Source organism: Rhinichthys klamathensis, unplaced genomic scaffold, assembly GCF_029890125.1.
Source record: "Rhinichthys klamathensis goyatoka isolate OS25496 unplaced genomic scaffold, OSU_Roscu_1.1 h1tg000341l_1, whole genome shotgun sequence".
Classification (NCBI taxonomy): Eukaryota; Metazoa; Chordata; class Actinopteri; order Cypriniformes; family Leuciscidae; genus Rhinichthys; species Rhinichthys klamathensis.
In genome coordinates this window covers 648,206-669,132 of record NW_026606855.1, presented here as the reverse complement: position 1 = coordinate 669,132, position 20,927 = coordinate 648,206, and the positions used below count along the sequence as shown (strand labels likewise).

The 20,927-nt window shown below is 40.1% G+C and overlaps 3 protein-coding genes across 3 annotated transcripts in view; all 3 read left to right on the top strand.

The window, feature by feature from the left end:
- Positions 1-20,927, top strand: part of LOC130106469 (von Willebrand factor A domain-containing protein 5A-like) — a 48,852-nt gene that overhangs the window by 720 nt on the left and 27,205 nt on the right. The window contains exons 6-11 of the mRNA XM_056272600.1: positions 79-174; positions 254-349; positions 429-524; positions 8,208-8,440; positions 8,523-8,745; positions 20,649-20,851. Of these exons, the coding sequence (XP_056128575.1) occupies positions 79-174; positions 254-349; positions 429-524; positions 8,208-8,440; positions 8,523-8,745; positions 20,649-20,851 (947 nt within the window). The remainder of the gene's footprint in view (positions 1-78; positions 175-253; positions 350-428; positions 525-8,207; positions 8,441-8,522; positions 8,746-20,648; positions 20,852-20,927) is intronic.
- LOC130106512 (von Willebrand factor A domain-containing protein 5A-like) lies at positions 10,205-12,276 on the top strand. The gene is made up of 7 exons (XM_056272661.1): positions 10,205-10,311; positions 10,404-10,548; positions 11,203-11,282; positions 11,361-11,475; positions 11,563-11,721; positions 11,826-11,929; positions 12,024-12,276. Exons 1-7 carry the CDS (start codon positions 10,256-10,258, stop codon positions 12,244-12,246), a joined length of 882 nt encoding a protein of 293 aa, XP_056128636.1. The 5' UTR covers positions 10,205-10,255; the 3' UTR covers positions 12,247-12,276.
- On the top strand, positions 18,292-19,114 carry LOC130106514 (von Willebrand factor A domain-containing protein 5A-like). Its single transcript, XM_056272665.1, has 3 exons — positions 18,292-18,673; positions 18,751-18,874; positions 18,992-19,114. The coding sequence occupies exons 1-3, from the start codon at positions 18,539-18,541 to the stop codon at positions 19,069-19,071; spliced, it is 339 nt and encodes a 112-aa protein (XP_056128640.1). The 5' UTR covers positions 18,292-18,538; the 3' UTR covers positions 19,072-19,114.

The window sequence follows — 20,927 nt, the reverse complement described above, 5'->3', positions numbered from 1 at the left end:
TAACAGAATGCGGTGACCATTAAAATAGCCTTATCATATTTGGTGACCCTACTGTATGTCTGCTTCTGTTCATGTCAGCCCAAAATGATTTCTACTGTAAGAAGCTGAAGAGTTCACACATCATCAGAGTGAATTTGGAGTGTGTCACATTCATTATGAGTGAAATAGAGGACGGTAACAGAATGCGGTGACCATTAAAATAGCCTTATCATATTTGGTGACCCTACTGTATGTCTGCTTCTGCTCATGTCAGCCCAAAATGATTTCTACTGTAAGAAGCTGAAGAGTTCACACATCATCAGAGTGAATTTGGAGTGTGTCACATTCATTATGAGTGAAATAGAGGAGGGTAACAGAATTCGGTGACCATTAAAATAGCCTTATCATATTTGGTGACCCTACTGTATGTCTGCTTCTGTTCATGTCAGCCCAAAATGATTTCTACTGTAAGAAGCTGGAGAGTTCACACATCATCAGAGTGAATTTGGAGTGTGTCACATTCATTATGAGTGAAATAGAGGAGGGTAACAGAATGCGGTGACAATTAAAATAACCTTATCATATTTGGTGACCCTACTGTATGTCTGCGACATACAATTCGGTGACCTTTACAACTTGTTACAGCAATTTTGAGTGATTTTTTGTATTATTATTCTGTGCATTAATATAATAATTTACACAAAAATAATCTTTTTGTGCCATACATGTCTTTCATTGACTACTGGTTCCACAAATTAAATATATATCCTAATAAATAATATCCAATATAACATATTATTCTGAATAGCAAAACACACTGAGAAAAAAACTTTTCCTAAACGTGCACGTTCTCTTCTCGCGTGAGAACATAAACATTAATGAACACGGAAACACACGTAGTCGGCTACTCTGAAAAAAAGAAAAACACATTGAGCTCAATCTGGGCAAGCAAATAATCATTTATTGTGTAAATAACCATCATTTCTAAACAAACGTTTCGTAAATACCTTACCTTTGGCTTATAGTCAGAAGTTACGCTGTTTGCGTAGATCACGCAGCACAGTGACAACCGCGCCCATATACGGTCACAGACTATGACGGTCACAGATTCTGGTGTAACACCGGCTCTGACTCCAGTCACGCAGCAGCTCTTCTGCCACTCAGTCCCGCTGAGGGGGGCGTGTTCCGGCGGGGAAGTGACGTTAATGCATTCCCTCTATAGTCTTCTGAGGCCCTGTCCCAAATGGCACACTTCATGTGCACTTTCGGTCTTGTGGACTTACAATGGCTGCCGCGTGCGCGTGTCCGTTAAGTCCGTGAGACCGCAGTGTGTCCCATTTGTCATTTTTAGATCTCAGAAGGGTGCTCTGCGGTCGATTTGCGCCCTTGATGCGCACTTTTGCCGAGCCCGCGCTGATGCGGACTCCACAGCAGACTTCTTCCCGACATTCAAAGCGGCGTTACGTCGCGAAAGTGCGGACTCAGAGGAAGACCGCGAGTGCTTAGGGTTCCATTTGGGACAGGGCATGACCATAGACTGTAAAAAAAGATGGACGACTGAACCCGCCAGAGTCCCGATATGGCGCTGACATATTGGAACTTGAGTCTGCGCAGTAGCGTTTTCGGGACCAGTCATGCGCAGTCGTGAGCAGGAAGTAAAGCCGCGAAATCAAGGCCCCGCCCTCACTCTCGTTGAATCAATCGCAAGCACACGCCCTGCACTTTTCTTAAGTGGCCTTGTCTGCTCCGTTCCTCTCCAATGATGTCTGCTGATTGCAGTACCTCGTTAAAATAAGGTAAATACAACTACTAACCACATAGTCAACATTATGAAAAAAAGTCCGTTAGTACTTCAGTGACTACTTCGCACAGAGAAGCTGTCAATCACAGCTGTCAATCATGATGTCACAGCACCGTTTTTATAGCATCAAATAACTAACTAAAAACTAACTTATTTTAAAAACAAACACTTGAAATTACATCAACGTGATAGAAACTACAGTAAATGACAGAAATTATCTTTAGCAAAAAGATATGTGAAGTGTAATTTAATTATTTAGTTGGTCTCACGTCCCGTTGAATAACATGGGGAGGCGGGGTTTATGACCTATACTAGGACCGGTCACCGGGGGGCGATCGAGACGTTTTGGCTTCACTTTTGAGGGCTTGTGCGGCACGCTTGGGCATGACTCATAGCAGTGGTTATACAACGCCCTCGGAGTCGGTAAACCACCTCAGCACTTCCATAAATATTTGGCCGCATTAGAAACCACTGATCAAAATCACTGATTTACTCAAATGAGTCGGTGATTTAAGGCAGCAGTTTCACTTTCGATTGGAAGTAAACTGTCATTTCGTGTAATGGTGAACTGCGGACTTCTGTCTGAGAAAAATGAGCCAGGTGTGAATTAACCTGTTTACTATTTTCTTACTAAAAACATTTTTAATATGTAGAGCTGGAGCCTATAGATGTTATTCGATCTGCGTCATCAATGTTTGCGGCGGCCATATTGTTGACATAGAAATCACGGCAACTGTCAGTCTGTCAATTGACAAACGAGGCAGCGTCGGTATTTATGGAACGATATTCCGGACATTATTCAAAAGGAATTGCAAATTGAATTTGCAATTGCGTTTTCAATTTGTGGACGCATAAAATGTGACATAATCCAAACGCAATTGCAAATCGCGCATTACCGTTTGCATTTTCGTTTAAGCGAACGCACACTGACTGCCAAATTTCAAATGGAAAAGCAAAGTCCGTTTGCAACTGTGTTTCCCATATCTGACGAGTTTTGGCCCTGTCATATTTAAATAGCAATTTCAATTACCACGTCTGCTTTTTCACTTTCTCAGTGTTGCGTATGTAGCCAGCCAAAACTCAAAGGGAATCGCAATTCCCTTAGTATTTGCATTTCCGATGCCTACACGTAAATCTGTCAATCAGTGTCGAGGGTGGGGTTATGCTACGGGGCGTGTTTGTGTTGGGAAGTGACGTCACTCACAGTCGACGCCGACGGTCATGAGGTGATTAGGGTGCTTTTCAATATCCCTCCTCGTCTCCTCGCTCCTCCGTCCTCCATCCTATGACCCGGAAACCAATCGAGCTCAGCCATCTTAAAGGACATCTCAATTCTCTAATTGCACCGCGAGGAGGCGAGGATCGAGGAGCGAGGAGGCTTCCAGAGGAGCTATGAGCGAGGATACACAGGTGTACCCTTTGCGGAAGAGTTTTATCGACTTAACGTGACGCACGTATCAATTCTCCTCCCCCTTCACGTCGGTCACAATCATTTGGATTTATACTTTACTTTTGTAGTTTACATAAACCACACAACTCACATATTTCAACAAGGTATCTTGCTTTATTATTATTTATTATGAATTTCTTAAATAAACAAACTTTAACAACATAAGGGCAGATCCTTTGAGCACTGCCGATGACGCAGTGAAGTGACGCTCGAGTGATCAAGTATTCCAATGTATAAAAAAGCTTTCATTCAATTCCTCCGTCCTCATTTTTTTTCCTTGCAGCCTTCCCTCGCGTCATACAGGGGGTGGAGCTGAGACGCGAGGAAAGGAAGCGAGGAAAGGAAACGAGGATGCACAAATAAGAAATGAGAAGCACCCCTGGAATTCATAGCAGCTTTCTTTGGCCAAGGCCCGCCCATAAGGCCGTTTGACCGACATGTCAAACAACCAATTACAGTTCGTTTCGTTCAGCGTCAAGTTTCGGGGCGTGGAAATGTCCCCACAACAACAGACCTGCGTGCAACAAGTCAGTCAGCATAGAAAATCAAAGAAGGAGAAGAAAACTTCAAGAGTCTATGCCGTGAACCTCGCATACTTTTGAGAATCCTACGTTTAGCTGATCTTGATAAATGCTCATTGTCACTCATGTAAACACAACAGTTTTTCTTCCGCAATCACACGTCTGCGCTTTGTTTCCCGGCGGACCGAAAATAAACGCGACACTCGCGCCCCCCGGAAATCCGATAAAATTCAACCAATCAGATGATGACTTCGACATTCCTGAAGTGTTTCCAGTTAAGTGTACCATATGCATCAGACGTTTAGCCAACGTTCCGTGGGCGTGACGTCTGAGGCTGAGACTATGAGGTGATGCCCTGAACAGACGCCTTCATCATCTGATCAAGACATTTTTTTTATTGAATACAAAATTATACATACAACCAAGGCAAACGTATTCATCTACAGTGTCTAATAAGAACGAATAAAAGGCTCAACACAGTTTAAAGGAACACTCCACCGTTTTTTGAAATTGGAGTTATTCACTGTCTCCCCTACATTTAGATATGTGGGCAAATACATTTTTGTCTCAGTGCATGCATTGTCTTAGCCTGGCAGTGTTCTGTTCAACATAGTTTTCTATGTCTGTGGCAGCAAAGATAAAGTTGAGATGCAGACTCGCCACCTTCGCAGTAGTGAACGCGCCTATAGAGAGAAATGCACACTTCATATGAATTAGCCTACATAAGCAGAGAGCAGACACTTTCTTTTAGTTTTTAATTATTTGGTTTAAAAGTAGACATTTCAATCGTTCTATACTTCTCAGGTATGCGAGACAAGTAGGCCTATCTTAAACGCTGAGTTTCGGTTCATTTATGAGACGCTCCAGTTCACGCGCCGGCGCCTCCGTGTCCTAATTACCGGTATATTGTCTACTATATTTGCTTCTTATTTATTAATACAGTCAATTTGTTGATGAAACATTGATTAAAATGAAGATATGTATTTGCCCACATATCTAAATGTAGGGGAGACAGTGAATAACTCCAATTTCAAAAAACGGTGGAGTGTTCCTTTAAACTGTGTTGAGCCTTTTATTCGTTCTTATTAGACACTGTAGATGAATACATTTGCCTTGGTTGTATGTATAATTTTGTATTCAATAAAAAAATGTCTTGATCAGATGATGAAGGCGTCTGTTCAGGGCAACACCTCTTGACCGTCAACTGTGAGTGACGTCACTTCCCAACACAAACACGCCCCATAGCATAACCCCACCCTCGACACTGATTGACAGATTTCCGTGTAGGCATCGGAAATGCAAATACTAAGGGAATTGCGATTCCATTTGAGTTTTGGCTGGCTACATACGCTACACTGAGAAAGTGAAAAAGCAGACGTGGTAATTGAAATTGCTATTTAAATATGACAGGGTCAAATCTCGTAAGATATGGGAAACACAGTTGCAAACGGACTTTGCTTTTCCATTTGAAATTTGGCAGTCAGTGTGCGTTCGCTTAAACGAAAATGCAAACGGTAATGCGCGATTTGCAATTGCGTTTGGATTATGTCACATTATATGCGTCCACAAATTGAAAATGCAATTGCAAATACAATTTGCAATTCCTTTTGAATAATGTCCGGAATATCGTTCCATAGGTATTATCCATGGTATTATCACTGTATTTTTTTTTTTAAACAGCGTGATGGTGTGTTGTGTAATACACGTCTGTTCTAACAACAGCAATAAGAACCCCGGGGTTAGTTTTTATGATTTCGATAAGTTATCGACTGTCAGAAAGCGTGAAGGGAAGGAGACAGAGTTGAGCCAGCGCAGGAGAGGCTAGCTAGGATAAATAGGCTAAACTTTCAGCCAACTCACCACAGAAAAGTCTGTTCCCATCCTTTTACCACAGGTTTCACACATAATCTGTGTGGAATGCGTGTGCGGTGCGTATACGGGACAGAAGCAGGACGCGCTACAGTGCTTTACGCCGCCTTCACACTGGCAGTTGAAATCAGCTCCGTAGTACGCAATACGCCCCCAACGGACGTCGTACTACACAGTGAAAAGCGTCGGAAGCGGGTAGAACAAAAATGGCGGAGAGATTAGATAGTTTGATTCTGTCAGTTCTGTATGATCTCTCTGATGAGGGTTATAGAGATATTAATAGGAAGGCTGCTGCGTGAGGAAAGTTGCTCAGGACGTTGACATGTCAGGTCGGCTAAAAATGTGATATAGTGGTATAATTTATACCACTATATCATATTTAGTTCGATGTCTGCCTACAATTTAATTGTATTAACTGCCCTAATAACGTTAGCAAATCATGAAAATAAAAAATGACATGACAACTTAACTTTTAATAAAATAAATAATGATTTTATAAGGATAAGAATTCAGGTTTGTTTATCAGTATCATAGCAACGCTAACTTCCGCTGAAATTGTCGGATAGGAACCGTCCGTAGCTTTTCGCAAGAGTTCAATTTTTTGAACGCATCCGGATGACCAACGGACACGATTTCCTTCGCACCGCACTCGGTCGGACCCGTTTCGGACCCATTCGCATGCGGTCTGCGAATCTCCATAGGAAATGAATGACTTCCGGTCGTTTCGGAGCCGTATCGGAGATGATTTCAACTGCCAGTGTGAAGGCGGTGTTAGTGCTATATGCTGCGTTTGCAGTGCGTAGCTAACTGATCCGCGGCTGTAACGTTACCACAAACACCCCGGTACTCACTATTTTTATTTTAACACATACTCGCTATTTCAACAACGTAAGCCAATTATTCCATGCATTACTTCTATATATTAAGTTGCTCAAGCAATTGGTCAAATATGTAACCATGTACTTATATTAAAATCGCAAACATTTTAAATGAAAACTTAAAATTGACAAAAACAACCGACTCTCATACCTTTTCTTTTGCATTTACATTTTAATACAACAAATCTTGCATGTCACAAAGAACTTGTTTTTCCACCTCCACGAATGAGACGAGTGTCATTCATTATGTTGCCTTGTGTTGAGGTGCATTGTAGTTTGTATACGGATACTGTATGAACGAGATCGTTATAAATATCCGGATAAGTTACGGCTTGCAAAGTGGCAATAAGGACGGATCTTTACTTAAGCTTGATTGGTGTGGACCCACATCAAATAATAGCATTATCTTCTCTTGATACCGACGAGATGAAGCCAGGCTACTGCTCCCCTCAACTCAAATCTGCGCGCGGTTAGGGGCAGCAGGACAGATGTCATGTCAACAATATGGCCGCGGTTAGCTACTTCCGGTGTTTGCGAATAAGGTCTATTTCACTCAAGTCGTCGCGAGGGCCTTACCTCAGTATTACTAACGTTAGACTATGTAATGACGATATATTTTAACTGAAATCTTGTCCCATTCTCATCTGTTCTGCTTGATTTCGGAAATCTTGATTTTATCTCCTCCTTGATCCTCCCGTGGATCTCCCTACTATTTTACATTAATTGCTGTATGTGACATTTCCATGTGCTCTGTTGTTTTTGTCTGAAAACCAATAAGCTAATTCAAAAAATATGTTTGCAGTGATATTCCTACAAGTGGTTGTTACAAAATCTTTAGTCAACAAGAAGTAGATGACGTCTAATTAACCTGTAATATGTTCTGATTTGATGGCAGTTTTGGAAGTTGAAGAGGACGTAAACCTCCGCTTCGCGTGCGGAAGACACTATAAATTAGGAAAAAGTTATTAAAGATACAATTAAAAGTTTCTTAAGTATCTGGAATTATAACCACTGATGTAAGAATCAGCCATATATTTATAAACTGCTGTATGGAAAATTCGTTTGGAATAAAAATCTCAGCGTTACGTCGATTCTGCAGTTAATTAATATTCATGAGCCAAACATGAGCCAGACCTGTTTAAATAGCAGGATCTCTGATCTCGCGCAGAGTTTAACGGTCTTCTGACTCTGACTGAAACTGCGGAGCGTTTCAACGACTTCCAGAAATCATCTCTTCTCTTTTCCAAACATTCGTCGCGCTAGAAACTCTCAGAAACACTTGTTTACCATTGTTTACTCATTAATCGAGTCTTCTGTGAAGAATTAAGGCACATTTAAAAGTTTTTTGATTTCCACTTTCGCTCACTTTTAAAGTAGGTCAGTCAGTTCCTCTGCGTGAGAATGATGAACTGCGGTCTTGTGACTGAGAAAAATGATCTGGGTATGAATTGACCTGTTTACTTTTACTGTTTCTAAATGTATTTATTTATTAATATGTGGGAGAGCTTATGTGTTTTTCAAACAGTGAAGTTTGTCTTGAGGAGGGCTTTATCTCAGTATTGTTTTATAGTGAAGGTAGATTTTAACCGAAATATTTTTCACAAATGCCATATGTTCTTCTTAAACTCAGATTTTTTTAAAATTATATATCAAAACGCTCTTGTTTTTATGCTAATTTAGAAAGTCTAATAGACGTTTTGTGATGTGATGTTGTTATTCTGTTGGTCTGTGTGACTCAGTGCCTCTGAAGAGCATCTCAGTGGAGGTTCGTGTTCAGGATCATGTCTCCACAGTCTCCTCCACTCTGCTGTATGTGAATGAGGAAGAGCGCCCCCTGGAGGCCTTGTTCGTGTTCCCTCTGCCCGCTGATGCTGCTGTCTGCCACTTCAGTGCCAAGATCGGAGAGCAGGAGATTGTGGCAGAGGTGCAAGAAAGAGAAACCGTGAGTCCAAATATAAGTCTGTAGGAAGCGTATTTGCATAATGTTTACTGTGTGCAGCACGTAATATAATTGTGTTTTGCAGGCGAGGGATCGGTATGATGACGCTTTGAGTTCGGGTCAGCAGGCGTTTCTGCTGGAAGAGAGTGCAGAGAGTCCTGATGTGTTCAAACTGAGTGTCGGGTGTCTGTCGCCGGGTCAGAACGCTGCCGTCACCATCATCTACGTCACCGAGCTCGATGTGCAGGCCGACCACTCGCTGCGCTTCTGTCTGCCGGCTGTACTCAACCCCCGATACACACCAGCAGGTGCAGCAGCTGCTGACACACACTTTATTAGCGGAGACAAGCTGATTCTAACACACTCTCTCTCTCTTTGTGTGTGTGTGTCAGGTTCAGGAGCTGGTATAGTCTCAGAGATTTCATCAGTATGTGGAGCTGTTCCCTACACGCTGACACTCAGTGTCCATGTGAGCTCTCCAAAGCCCATCTCCAAACTAGAGTCCAACTGCACTCTGGATCCTCTAGTGTTCCTCCACTCGGATCACACTCAGGCTACGGTACTGCGTGTGTCTTCATGTGTTTATCTGGATGTGTGAGCACAGTAGTGTTATGCATGTGTTTTTATGTGTGTAGGTGAATCTGAGTCCTGGTCACATGTTTGATAAGGACGTTGAGCTGTTTCTGTACTATCAGGATACCCATCAGCCCTCTGCTATAGTGGAGGCAGGAGTGGCCACTGCCCCATCAGGTCGGACCTGCAGCTGAGCTCACTGGCATTATGGGATTGATTGATCAAGGTTTCACTCTCTCTCTCTCTCTCTCTCTCTCTCTCTCTCTCTCTCTCTCTCTCTCTCTCTCTCTCTCTCTCTCTCTCTCTCTCTCTCTCTCTATTTCAGGCTCTCTGATGAGGGACCCAGTGGTCATGATAAGTTTGTACCCAGAATTCCCAGAGAAAGTGATGTCATCACTAGCAACTCAAGGAGAGTTTGTTTTCGTGGTGGACAGGTCAGGCAGTATGTGTGATGTGATGCATCATGAGAAAGGAGCACAGACGCGCATAGAAAGCGCAAAGGCAAGATTTCAGATTCAAAACATTATGCTTTATAAGTGGAGGTTAAACATAGATTTATAAACATAGAACCACTTTCTTTCCTTGTTGAACTGAAAGAATGACTTGCCCTCTCTCTTCTGTCGATCCTCGTTGAGATGAACGATCGCTCATTTTGTTCATGAGTTAGATTCATGAACAGATTGTCTCTTGTTCAGACTCAAATCACTGAGTCTCGTTCAGTAAAGGGGTTATTCGTTCAGTAGGTCGAATGCTCCTTCACAACCCACTAGAATGCTATTGGCTATAGTCACACGGTTCAAAATATAGTTCACTTTTTCAAAAAAGAGGGACTTCAGTGTACAATAAATAACAGTCAGTGTATGAAAGTGAACAAGAACGATTTGTTAAGAAAATTCTGATTCGTTAAATTTTCAGCCTTTTTTTTCCAGAATTTTTAGTTGGAATTTTATAACATTTGAAAACAACAAAAAATGGAAAACTTTCAGTTTTTGACCAAAATTCATGTTTTTCCAAAACCCCAAACTATTTTGGCCGTTTTTTTGTGCAAAATTCATGTTTTTCCAAAAACCAAAACAATTTTGGCCGTTTTTTTGTGCATTCTCGCGGTTTTTGACGAGGTTTTGGGATGGAAAATCTTGCTGGCATCTGGTGGTAACCCTGGTTTTGATGACATGTTGAGTTTAAATATCTGTCCATGTCTCTCTGCTATAGGACACTCTGCTGTTACTGTTGAAGAGTCTGCCCATGGGATGCTACTTCAATATCTATGGATTTGGCTCTCGTTTTGAGTCCTTCTTCCCGTTAGTAACTATATCTTCATTCATACTGTAGGTATTCAGTTTTGAAATCTGTCAGAGAGGAGATGAGGAGATGTTTTTGTGTGTCTTTGCAGTCAGAGTGTCGTGTACAATCAGGACACAATGGATCAGGCTATGAAGAGTGTGAAGAGAATGAAAGCAGACCTGGGCGGCACAGAGATTTTACAGCCTCTAAAACACATCTACAGTCAGCCCTGTAACCCTGACCATCCCAGACAGGTACAACAACACCTCAACATGCATCTGAACGACACACTGACATTCATGTGAAGTATCAACTAGGCTAAAAGAGCGTTAGTTCACCAAAAAATATAAATTCTGCCATTATTTTCTCACCCTCATGTCATTCCAAACCCATAAGACTTTTGTTTATCTTCAAAACAAAACTGAAGATATTTTTTATGAAATCTGTGAGGTTTCTGTTCCTCCACACATGCTCACCTGCTCCTTGGTGAATTTTGCCTCAATGAAAAATTGTGATTTGGGATTATAAAACACATTAACTTGCATCAAAGTGAAAACCACAATTGACCGTGCTACTCTTGGCCACAATGGTAAACACAACATTCAATAACAGAAACTCCTCTAAATGTCAGTGTTGAATCTCTGTGTTTACCAAGTTTAGATGTGAGTAAACTCATCTAAACTCTTCAGAAGACTTGGATTGAACTGATCGATTCATATGGATTATACGTATACTAATGTTTTATGAACTTTTTTTAAGTGTCAAAGTTTTTGGTAAATCTACTTTCAATGTCGGAACAGAAATCAAAGATAAACAAAAGTTTTACAGATTTGGAAAGACATGACAGAATTGTCATTTTTGGGTGAACTATCCCTTTAAGTCGACTAAGATGCTTTTTTTCTCTTCAGCTGTTCATCTTCACTGATGGAGAGGTGGAAAACACTAAAGAGGTGCTGGACCTGGTGAAACATCATGTTCACTCTCACAGGTAAAGGTCTGCTGGGTTTGATGTTCCCATCATTCATCTCTTCATCACTTACGGTAACAGAGTTTATTGTGTGTTCAGGTGTTTCTCATTCGGGATTGGTGAGGGTGCAAGTAGCGCCCTCATCACAGGAATGGCCAGGGAAGGATCTGGTCACGCTCAGTTCATCACAGGCACCGACCGCATGCAGCCCAAAGTAAAGCTCTACACCGGATTTCACAGCCACAAATGTTTCCTAGTCAAATGTCTCAATGGTTTTTTCTTTCTCTTCAAACTATATCAGGTGATGCAGTCCCTCAGGTTTGCGCTGCAGCCCCCTGTGTTTAATATCTTTGTGGATTGGACCCTTCCAGATGGCATTACTGTTGACACACTGTCTCAACCCATCAAAGTGCTCTTCCAGGGTCAAAGGGCACTCATTTACGCCCAACTTAAAGGAGAGGTGAGATGATGTAGCATGTGTTTTTTTTTTTATATAAGAATAAGAGACCAGTGTCTCTCCTTTGTTTAGATGATAACAAAATCTGCATTTCCCCTCTCTTATAGAGTTCAGGAGGTTTTGAGGGAACAGTGACCGTCAAATACAGGCTTAAAGATCATCCAGTAAAAAACCAGCTCCACTTTTGCCTCAAACCAAATGAGGAAACTGGGTAACACACACAAACACACATAGAAACACATTGAACTGTATGACATCCATTCTTTGCTTTTGAAATCTAACAAATTTCCTCCGTGTTTTTGTAGGTTGTCCGTCCACCGGCTGGCGGCTCGCACCCGGATCCGTTCTCTGGAGCAGGAGGAGAGGTCATGTGATTCAGATGTTGAAAGCATCAGGAGAAAGATAGTGGAGCTCAGTGTTCAGGCAGGAGTGAGCAGTGTTCATACAGCCTTCATTGCCATTAATAAAGACAGCAGAGAGACTGTGAAAGGACCCCTGCTGCAGAGAAGAGTGCAGACATACGGTTAGTGCGACGATTGTGAACTTGTGAGGATGTTTGTGTCTTTTTTATTATTATTAAATAATAATTTATTTATATATGGGCTCTGCACACACACACACACACACACACACACACACACACACACAGACACATCTCAACATTAAGCCTTGTTATACTTATTTTATACTTACTTTTAACTTGTAGTGTATAAATATTTGGGCTATCAAATTAAACCTATTCATGCGTGTGATTTAACCCTTTAAGACCGACGGGAGCGCCGGCGCTCCCGTTTGCGTGTGTCTGTTTAAACGCCTATAGAAACTGAAACCAAATTGCTAGCTCAATCATTCTTTTTGCATACAAAACCAGAGATGTAACATGTTCAGATCAAGCCTCCAACATGCCCATGTTGCGTTGTTTTCACCCTCTAATCAGTCTGTACAAACTGCGTAATATGCGTTTACAAAAAAACAACACAAAAATGCATTGCACGTCTTTGCACACATGTTCTGTAGATCTGCGATTGATAGTTACGTCTTCCGATGGCTCATTGACGTATCACGTTCTGTGCACTATGACCCCCGGGTGTGTCGCATATTGTGACGTCACAAGCTGCGTCATTTGACCATGCGTTTGACTCGCGTGATTTTTTTTCCCCAAACCACTTCAGCGGAAATCCCGCCCTGCAGCCGATTCTAAAGTTTTCATTGCTCATGTCAATCACTGTACAGATTGCCTACACCAAACACTGATCCCTAAACCTACCCGTCACTGTAACCTAAACCAATGAAATCGGCTGCAGGGCGGGATTTCCGCTAAAGTGGTTTGGGGGAAAAAAAAATCACACGTTTGACTCCCGTTTGACTCCCATTTGCTATATGTTCCTTCTTATCGTTATTGTCTTTTTACCATTGCTTTATTTTATCATTTCTTTCTCCTTTAGACACTCACAAATACAAGCACATTCACACACACACACACACACACACACACACACACGCGTGCGCGCACGCACGCAACGTTATGTCTAAACGAAAGTACACGGACGCGGAGGTTTTGGAAATACATATTGCGTCCGATGACGATGAACTATACGTCTGCTCATCTATTTATTTTATATTTTAACCAATTCAATGTTCAATCAATATTCAAAAGCAAAATGTTATCTGTTTGACCACAAATGTAATTGAATATTTTACATGGCATTTCCCCTCCCTTTTTTTGAATGAGTGTAAAAATGAGTGTATCTTCAAAACTAATTTATGTAAACAGTTCAAATCAATTCTGTGTAGTTTTAAATTGTTTTATGCACGTTTTTCACATTGACAAGTTTGAGGTTGACATTTATCCATTTTTTGTATTGAATAAAATATGTAAAAAATAAATAATTAAAATTGTTTTTCTTTTTGTTTATTGCACTTTTGAGATATTTATCTAGTTACTATTGATTTTTTACAAACATAGCCTTCAAATTGGGAGAGTAAGGATTATTTTGATGTATGGCATATGAAAATGCTCAAAAGAATGACAGCACAGCATGTAAAAATACAAAGATATACTCTGGTGGAATTGTTCTATGGCAGGTCATAAAGGGTTAACTGTTTAACATTTGTTAATGGAAACACAGTTAGAGGCCTACGTGTTTGTACAGTACATAAGACTGCCTGTAAGGAAAGATTTTTTATTATTGCTGATGCAGTTAAAAAAAAAAGAGTTGTGTGTGTGTGTGTGTGTGTGTGTGTGTGTGTGTGTGTGTTAGACCAAGAAATTAGTGTTGCATTCATTCAAATATATAGCTTCACATATAGTGTTTGTGCACGTTGGTTTTTCTTTAGAGATGGCGAGATCCTAATGTGGTTCTGCAAGAAAAATAAATAATTATATATTATTCCTGTTTGTTCACTTTATTTCAGAGATGATGGAGGATTATTGTTCAACACTTTCTATGACGAGTAAGTGAACATACACAACGAAAGCCATTTCACAAACTTCTGTCAGGGCTCCGACATTGTGATGTACATCATCATTTATTCAGAGATTACTAAACAAATGTGTTTTATTTGTGCTGATCATAAATGTGTTTAACCCTCTGGGGTCGGCTATCGCGCCGGCGCAATTGTCTCGATTTTTGCTTCAGAGAAGAATACGCGGTTAGTGCGAGGATTGTAAACTTGTGAGGATATTTGTGTCTTTTTTATTATTATTAACATATTCTTGTTACATATTTTACATTTGGTGTGTTCAAGTAATCGAAATCAAATGCTATTTTAGGGTCATAGCAGTGTAATTTATGGCCAATACTGAATGTCAAGTCAAACTTGTGTTTGTAAACTAAGTTTTACGACAGATGATTATTGCTTTGATTGTATGTGTAAAAGTGACTTGACTATATACTATAGTATATTATATTTTTATGTGTTAATCTCATTAGGATGTGAAAACAAATGTTTTAGATATTTACTGGATACAGAAAGTCCCAGGATGCCAGTATGTGACAGTGGCTTTTGCATGGCAAGCACCAATCACATTTTCTTCAAATGATAAGATATAAAATGTTCAGGTTTAGGGAGGATGTGGTCAGTGTTTCTTTTCAGTCTGTGGGGGTTTCTTGTGCTTGCAAGAATGTGTTTGTGGTATTTGCAAAGGTAAGCTCCCAACATAACATCAATTCAGTAACGTTCACTGGAAATGACTGAGTGCTAAAAATAGCTCTTGTACCTGTTTTTATGGGTTCATTGACAAACAAAACAATACAAAGGGTAATTGCAAGATTGTTTTGGGCCAGAAATGTCCATATCAATCCATCCCTATTCCAAAGCTTTTGTTCTTTTGGATGTGTCTGTTCTTGGTTGTTTCTCCAGATCTGAATCTGTTCTGACCTTTGGTTTTTCTGCCTGTATAGCGATACAACCTGCTCCGTTCCTGGCCGGTAAATGTAGGGATGCTGAGTCTAAGTCACTGATGGGTAAGTGCACTTCAATGTAATATTATTTTTATGAAAGAAACTTTTACGAAAGAAATATTGACCTGTTAATCATTGGTTTATAAGCCTCACCAAACCACAGCACAAAAAGGAGAGCAATAAATGATTTCCTGTCACATAACAGTTACCAAGATGTAAAATTAATTTGTTTTCAGGGAGACTATCTCAAGCCCTGTTTAAAAATCAAGGTAAGATAAATCATATTGACTAATCTTCTGTTGTGGTTTTGTGTTGAGGTGTTTTTGTTATGCAGGTTTCATGTGAACATAAAAAAAAAAAAAATCATATGTATGTTTTATGGTCAGAATGGTGCTACACACAGACACACACACAGACACACACAGAGCCGATCAGCCCTATATGCACACTACGCAAGTTGCGTAGGGCCCCGCAAATTACTCAAGGCCTCGTTTCAAAGCACGTCAATCAAAGTTTACAACATTGATGAGAAGATTAAGCAGAACTATCCTTCTGGTCACGAAAAGAGAGAGAGAAAACACCATGAGACTTGTGAATTGCGGGAACAGCAATCAGGCAGACTTGTGTTCTCTCCTCTCCAAGTTTGAGGTCAGCAAAGAACAGTAAAGTTAAGTTGATGTGCATCTCTCTCTAGTCTGTCTGTCTGTCTAACCCAGCTGGGAAGTGCATCTTTTGGTCTTTTTGTGTCTTGCTTGCTAATGGCGGCGTCTTCCAGGGCTGTGTTTTGTGACTTTGTGCCTGACAAAAAAAAGTTTGCGTGAAATATAACTATTTATTACGTTTGATAAACGACAAAGGGCAACTGTGTTTGTTTATAAACTGCAGCTCGGAAAAGATAACGCGTCGCGCGTTAACATGCGTTTATATGCGTGTGCACGAAATGAAACTCGCAGTTTCCAGCAGAAACATCTGTGGGGACTAGTCCGATATGGGCGTGATTGCACTCCTCATTATAGGCGCACATAATTTTAAAACAAGACAATGATTATCTTGTCTCCAAGTCAGTTTAGTTACAACTATAAAGCAAGATGGAAAGCAATATTGACATTGACTTGATTTATAGGCTATATTTTTTAAATAATTTCAACATTATTTAAAATGTTGATTGGCTGGACATACTGGTCAATATGGATGCACATCCCTCAGTAAATAATAACCATCAAGTATTGCTTTTATCATTTAAAACACAGGACATGCTATGGCAAGCCATTTTGGCTTTTATTCATTCACAGGCTGCATTTTTGATATCAGTAATTAAATTTGTACTATTTAAAATGTGAATTGTTGATATTAAGAATGTACTTTTTCTAGTAACAATGTCTATTTCTGATATCAGGGATTATATTTTCTTTGGTACTAGTTAAAGGAGGGAGGATTGTAGTGCATGGGAGCACTGGGGTGTCAGACTCAGGTGTGACTGTGTGGCAATGGCAAATGGTTTACATGGCTCATCATGGGTCAGGTAGGAGGGCCCCTTCATTTTGCTTAGGGCCACAGGGAGGTCAGGATCGGCTCTGCACGCGTGCACACACACACACACACACACACTCTCTCGTCTTTCACTGTCGTCACTCCTCCTTTTATGCTTCTGAAGCTCCTCCGTGAGAGATACGAGACCGGTGCGTTGCGCAGGTGTCCCCAGTCAGTATCACGCCAGCTTCCTAATGACTTTACTATTAAAGGAGATGTTCAAACTTTTAACTAGTAGTGTATAAATATTTGGGCTATCAAATTAAACCTATTAATGCGTGTGATTTAACTGTTTAACATTTGTTAATGGAAACACAAAGTACATAAGACTGCATGTGAGGAAAGATTTTTTATTATTGCTGATGCAGTTTAAAAAAAAAAAGAGTTGTTGTGGTGGTGGTGTGTGTGTGTGTGTGTGTTAGACCAAGAAATTAGTGTTGCATTCATTCAAATATATAGCTTCACATATGGTGTTTGTGCACGTTGGTTTTTCTTTATAGATGGCGAGATCCTAATGTGGTTCTGCAAGAAAAATAAATGTTTATATATTATTCCTGTTTGTTCTGTTACGTTCCCCTAACTGTCTAGGGGTCGGGAGGGGAGTTAACAAAGGAAAAAAAGGAAAGAAAGGTGAGACGAGAACACACTTCAATCCTCTGTCCCAGTCCCAGAGTATATATATATCAAAGAAATGATTTTATTTATTATCTGACAGTTGTAGCAAATTCCCAGAATATCGAACGCATAGGGAATATCCAACGCATAGAGAAGACGGTCGATTGTTATTCAACACTTTCTATGGAGAGTAAGTGAACACACACAACAAAAGCCATTTCACAAACTTCTGTCAGGGCTCCGACATTGTGATTTACATCATCATTGATCATTTAGAGATTACTAAACAAATGTGTTTAATTTGAGCTGATCATAAATGTGTTCATGCCTCATTTTTTTAGTCTGTTACTTTGAGTTTTTCTACTGAAACGAGAAACATACAGTCATTTTAGAGAACTTGTTGATTGTTAGTGAAAATATATTTCTTCATATTGACTAAATACATGAATTTTCCACTTGAACAGGAACAGCTCTGCCTAACGAAAAGTAAGTCAATGAATCCACAGTGATTAACATGTTTTTGTGATATGAGTGTGTGTGAGTTTTATTTCAAACTCTGTGAAACTCTAATGAAAAGTCACCTTATGGTCAATGATTGTTGTTGTCAGTTGCAGAGATCCTATTCCACTGTCTCATGAAGCAAAATCTCTAGGCAAACAAAGGGGTATACTAACGCACACACACACACACACACACACACACACACACACACTGTACATTGAGTTTTGATGTTTTATGGGGACTTTCCATAGACATAATGACATTTATACTGTAAAAACTATATATTCTATCCCCTAAACGCAACCATCACAGAAAAATTATTACATTTCTAAAACTTCATTTACTATGATTTATAGGCTCTTTTCTTCATGGGGACCTAAAAATGTCCCCACAAGGTAAAAAATGACTATTTAAAAAAAAAAAATATATATATATATATTACTTGGACATTTGGTCCCATTTACGGGTTTACCACACACTAACTCCTAAACAAGAGATGAGTCTTTTTATCATCTTATCATCTTGGAAATAAATGTTATTTTCCCTTTTTTGCCTCTTCAAATTGATCTATAATTGCCTCAACTTTTGGTAGGACGATTAAATGAGTCAAAGAACCGATCTAGAATGTTATGCTATTATGTAATTCCTAACATAGTCCAAAATGGAGGTCAAACAACCAACAAGGACAAAGAGGCAATAAATTTCCAGATTTTTGTTGAACAGATTTTCCATGATTGCACCTGGATCTTATTTTCTCTCTCTTTCTCTATATGTGTTCAACTGCAGACCCGTTACTCCAGCTGGTTTCTCTCCAAAAGGCGTCAGGCTGCTGGGATCTGGACGTCACACTGGCTGATGCGTTTGGGAAGACGGAGGAGGAGCTGACCAATCAGAAACCAGCTCAGGTGAGAGATGTGATGAATAATCAGACAGTGATGATTGTGTCCAGTAACTAATGCAGTGTATGATGGTTTGTACACAGGTGGAGGGGTCAGTATGGGCCACTCTCCTGGCTCTGATCTGGTTATACGGCTGTAAAATAGACCAGCGGGTCGAGTGGCAGTTTGTGGCCATGAAGGCGGCGTCGTGGATCGGCTCTCAGAAAGGTGAGATCTCCGTTCCAGACCACATTCACTCAGCCAGCGTTCATCAAGAGACGCTTGAGCAAATATCTGCAGTTCTTTGACACACACTGATGATATGTGTGTGTGTGTGTGTTTCAGTGGGCGATCTGTCCGAGTGTGTGTGTGTGGGTAATGTCCTGCTCGGATGTCAGGTGACCAAAGAGACTCTGGGAATCTAAAGAAGTCAGTGTTTCTACTTCCTGTGCCGTCAGAAGACGAAAGAACTGTCACACAGTTTCATTTACTGTTTTTCCTTTACTTGTTTTCTTAAAGGTGCATTGCGCAACATTTCATGTTAAAAATACCCGTTTTTCTAATACATACATGCTTAACCCTCAGACGGTCCTCGGTCATTTCTAACCGAAACATCTTCTGTTTTGAATTTCTAAAAATCACAGCTTCATCGGAATGTTATGAAACCTGGTGACTTTTATGGCATTATGTATGTGAATACAAAAAAAATTGAGGTCATGATCCGAGCATGCTAAGTGGTCGTAAAAAAATTGTCACACTTCGGCTTCGGTCAAAAATGACCCCCATTTTTTTTTTAATATAGTAGTTTATATTTTTTTCATCTTTCTTTAGCTTATTCATTATTGCTGTTTTCTTTTTTACTGTTCATTCAGGGTTCGTACGTTTTGAAAAAAAACCTGGAAAAGTTATGGAATTTGAAAAATGCAAATCCCAGGCCTGAAAAGGTTTTGAAAAAATAAAAAGACCTAGAAAGTTTTGGAAAAGTCATTGAATTTTTTTTTTTTTTAATTCATTTTTAACACAGCATAATATGTGATTAATACAAAAACTGTTTAATAAAAAAAAAATATTTCGCCTTGTCTTAACTTCCTTATATTCGGCCGGCATAACGTTCAGTTCACTTTCCGATTCACTCACTTGTTGCGATGTTGCCTGAGGCGAAGTCTAGACGGCTGAGGACATGACTATGTATTGGTTAAAATGTGTATGAACCTTGTTCACTGTTTTGTTACTTTCAGTGACTTACACAAATGTTCATTATATAGACTTGTTCATTAAATGTTATTTTACATAGTGTTATAATTGAATGAATTGCTTGAATAATTTATAATAATGAATAATTTTTTGTTACAAATTCTGAATAAAAAAAAATGGGTATAAAATGTGCTTCTTGTCAACACAAGCTTCTCTTTCTAACACAATGTTTAGGTTTGACTGTAATCATAATGCAAAAACTAACCTAAAAAAGAATAAATATTATAGAACAAAAATAAATTGCATTGGTTTTACTGGGATGGAGGAAGTTTCATTTTTAGGTCTCCGGTCACTTCTGACCGGGTAGGCCCAGGATGTGACTCCGAAAGGAAGACCGTCTGAGGGTTAAACAATTGCCTGATGGGCTGAATGAGCCCTTCTCTGATCACTGCGACTGCCTCTATAATCCTGTACAGTAAATAAAATAAATAAGAGGGATTTGGGATGGAATTTGAGACTGGGCGTGACGTCATGTGCGTTCACGCTCACCTGGCTATGTCTGGCAGGTTTGTGTATTCGCCGCCATTCTCCGTATCAGCGAAGACAACTCGAGCGACAAAACTTTAGTCAACTTTCGACAAAAATAGAAGATGGATTCAAAGAGACCGGCTTGTAGTTCATTCCAAACCCCAACGCAAACTCCACGTAAGACAAAGAAAAGAAAACTTTTGTCTAGTCTTACCTCCATAACTTCCGGCTCATGCATTATTTTGCATGGGCCATTGAGCTATTTCCCTGTGTGACTCAGTGCCTCTGAAGAGCATCTCAGTGGAGGTCCGTGTTCAGGATCATGTCTCCACAGTCTCCTCCACTCTGCTGTATGTGAATGAGGAAGAGCGCCCCCTGGAGGCCTTGTTCGTGTTCCCTCTGCCCGCTGATGCTGCTGTCTGCCACTTCAGTGCCAAGATCGGAGAGCAGGAGATTGTGGCAGAGGTGCAAGAAAGAGAAACCGTGAGTCCAAATATAAGTCTGTAGGAAGCGTATTTGCATATAATGTTTACTGTGCATCATGTAATATAATTGTGTT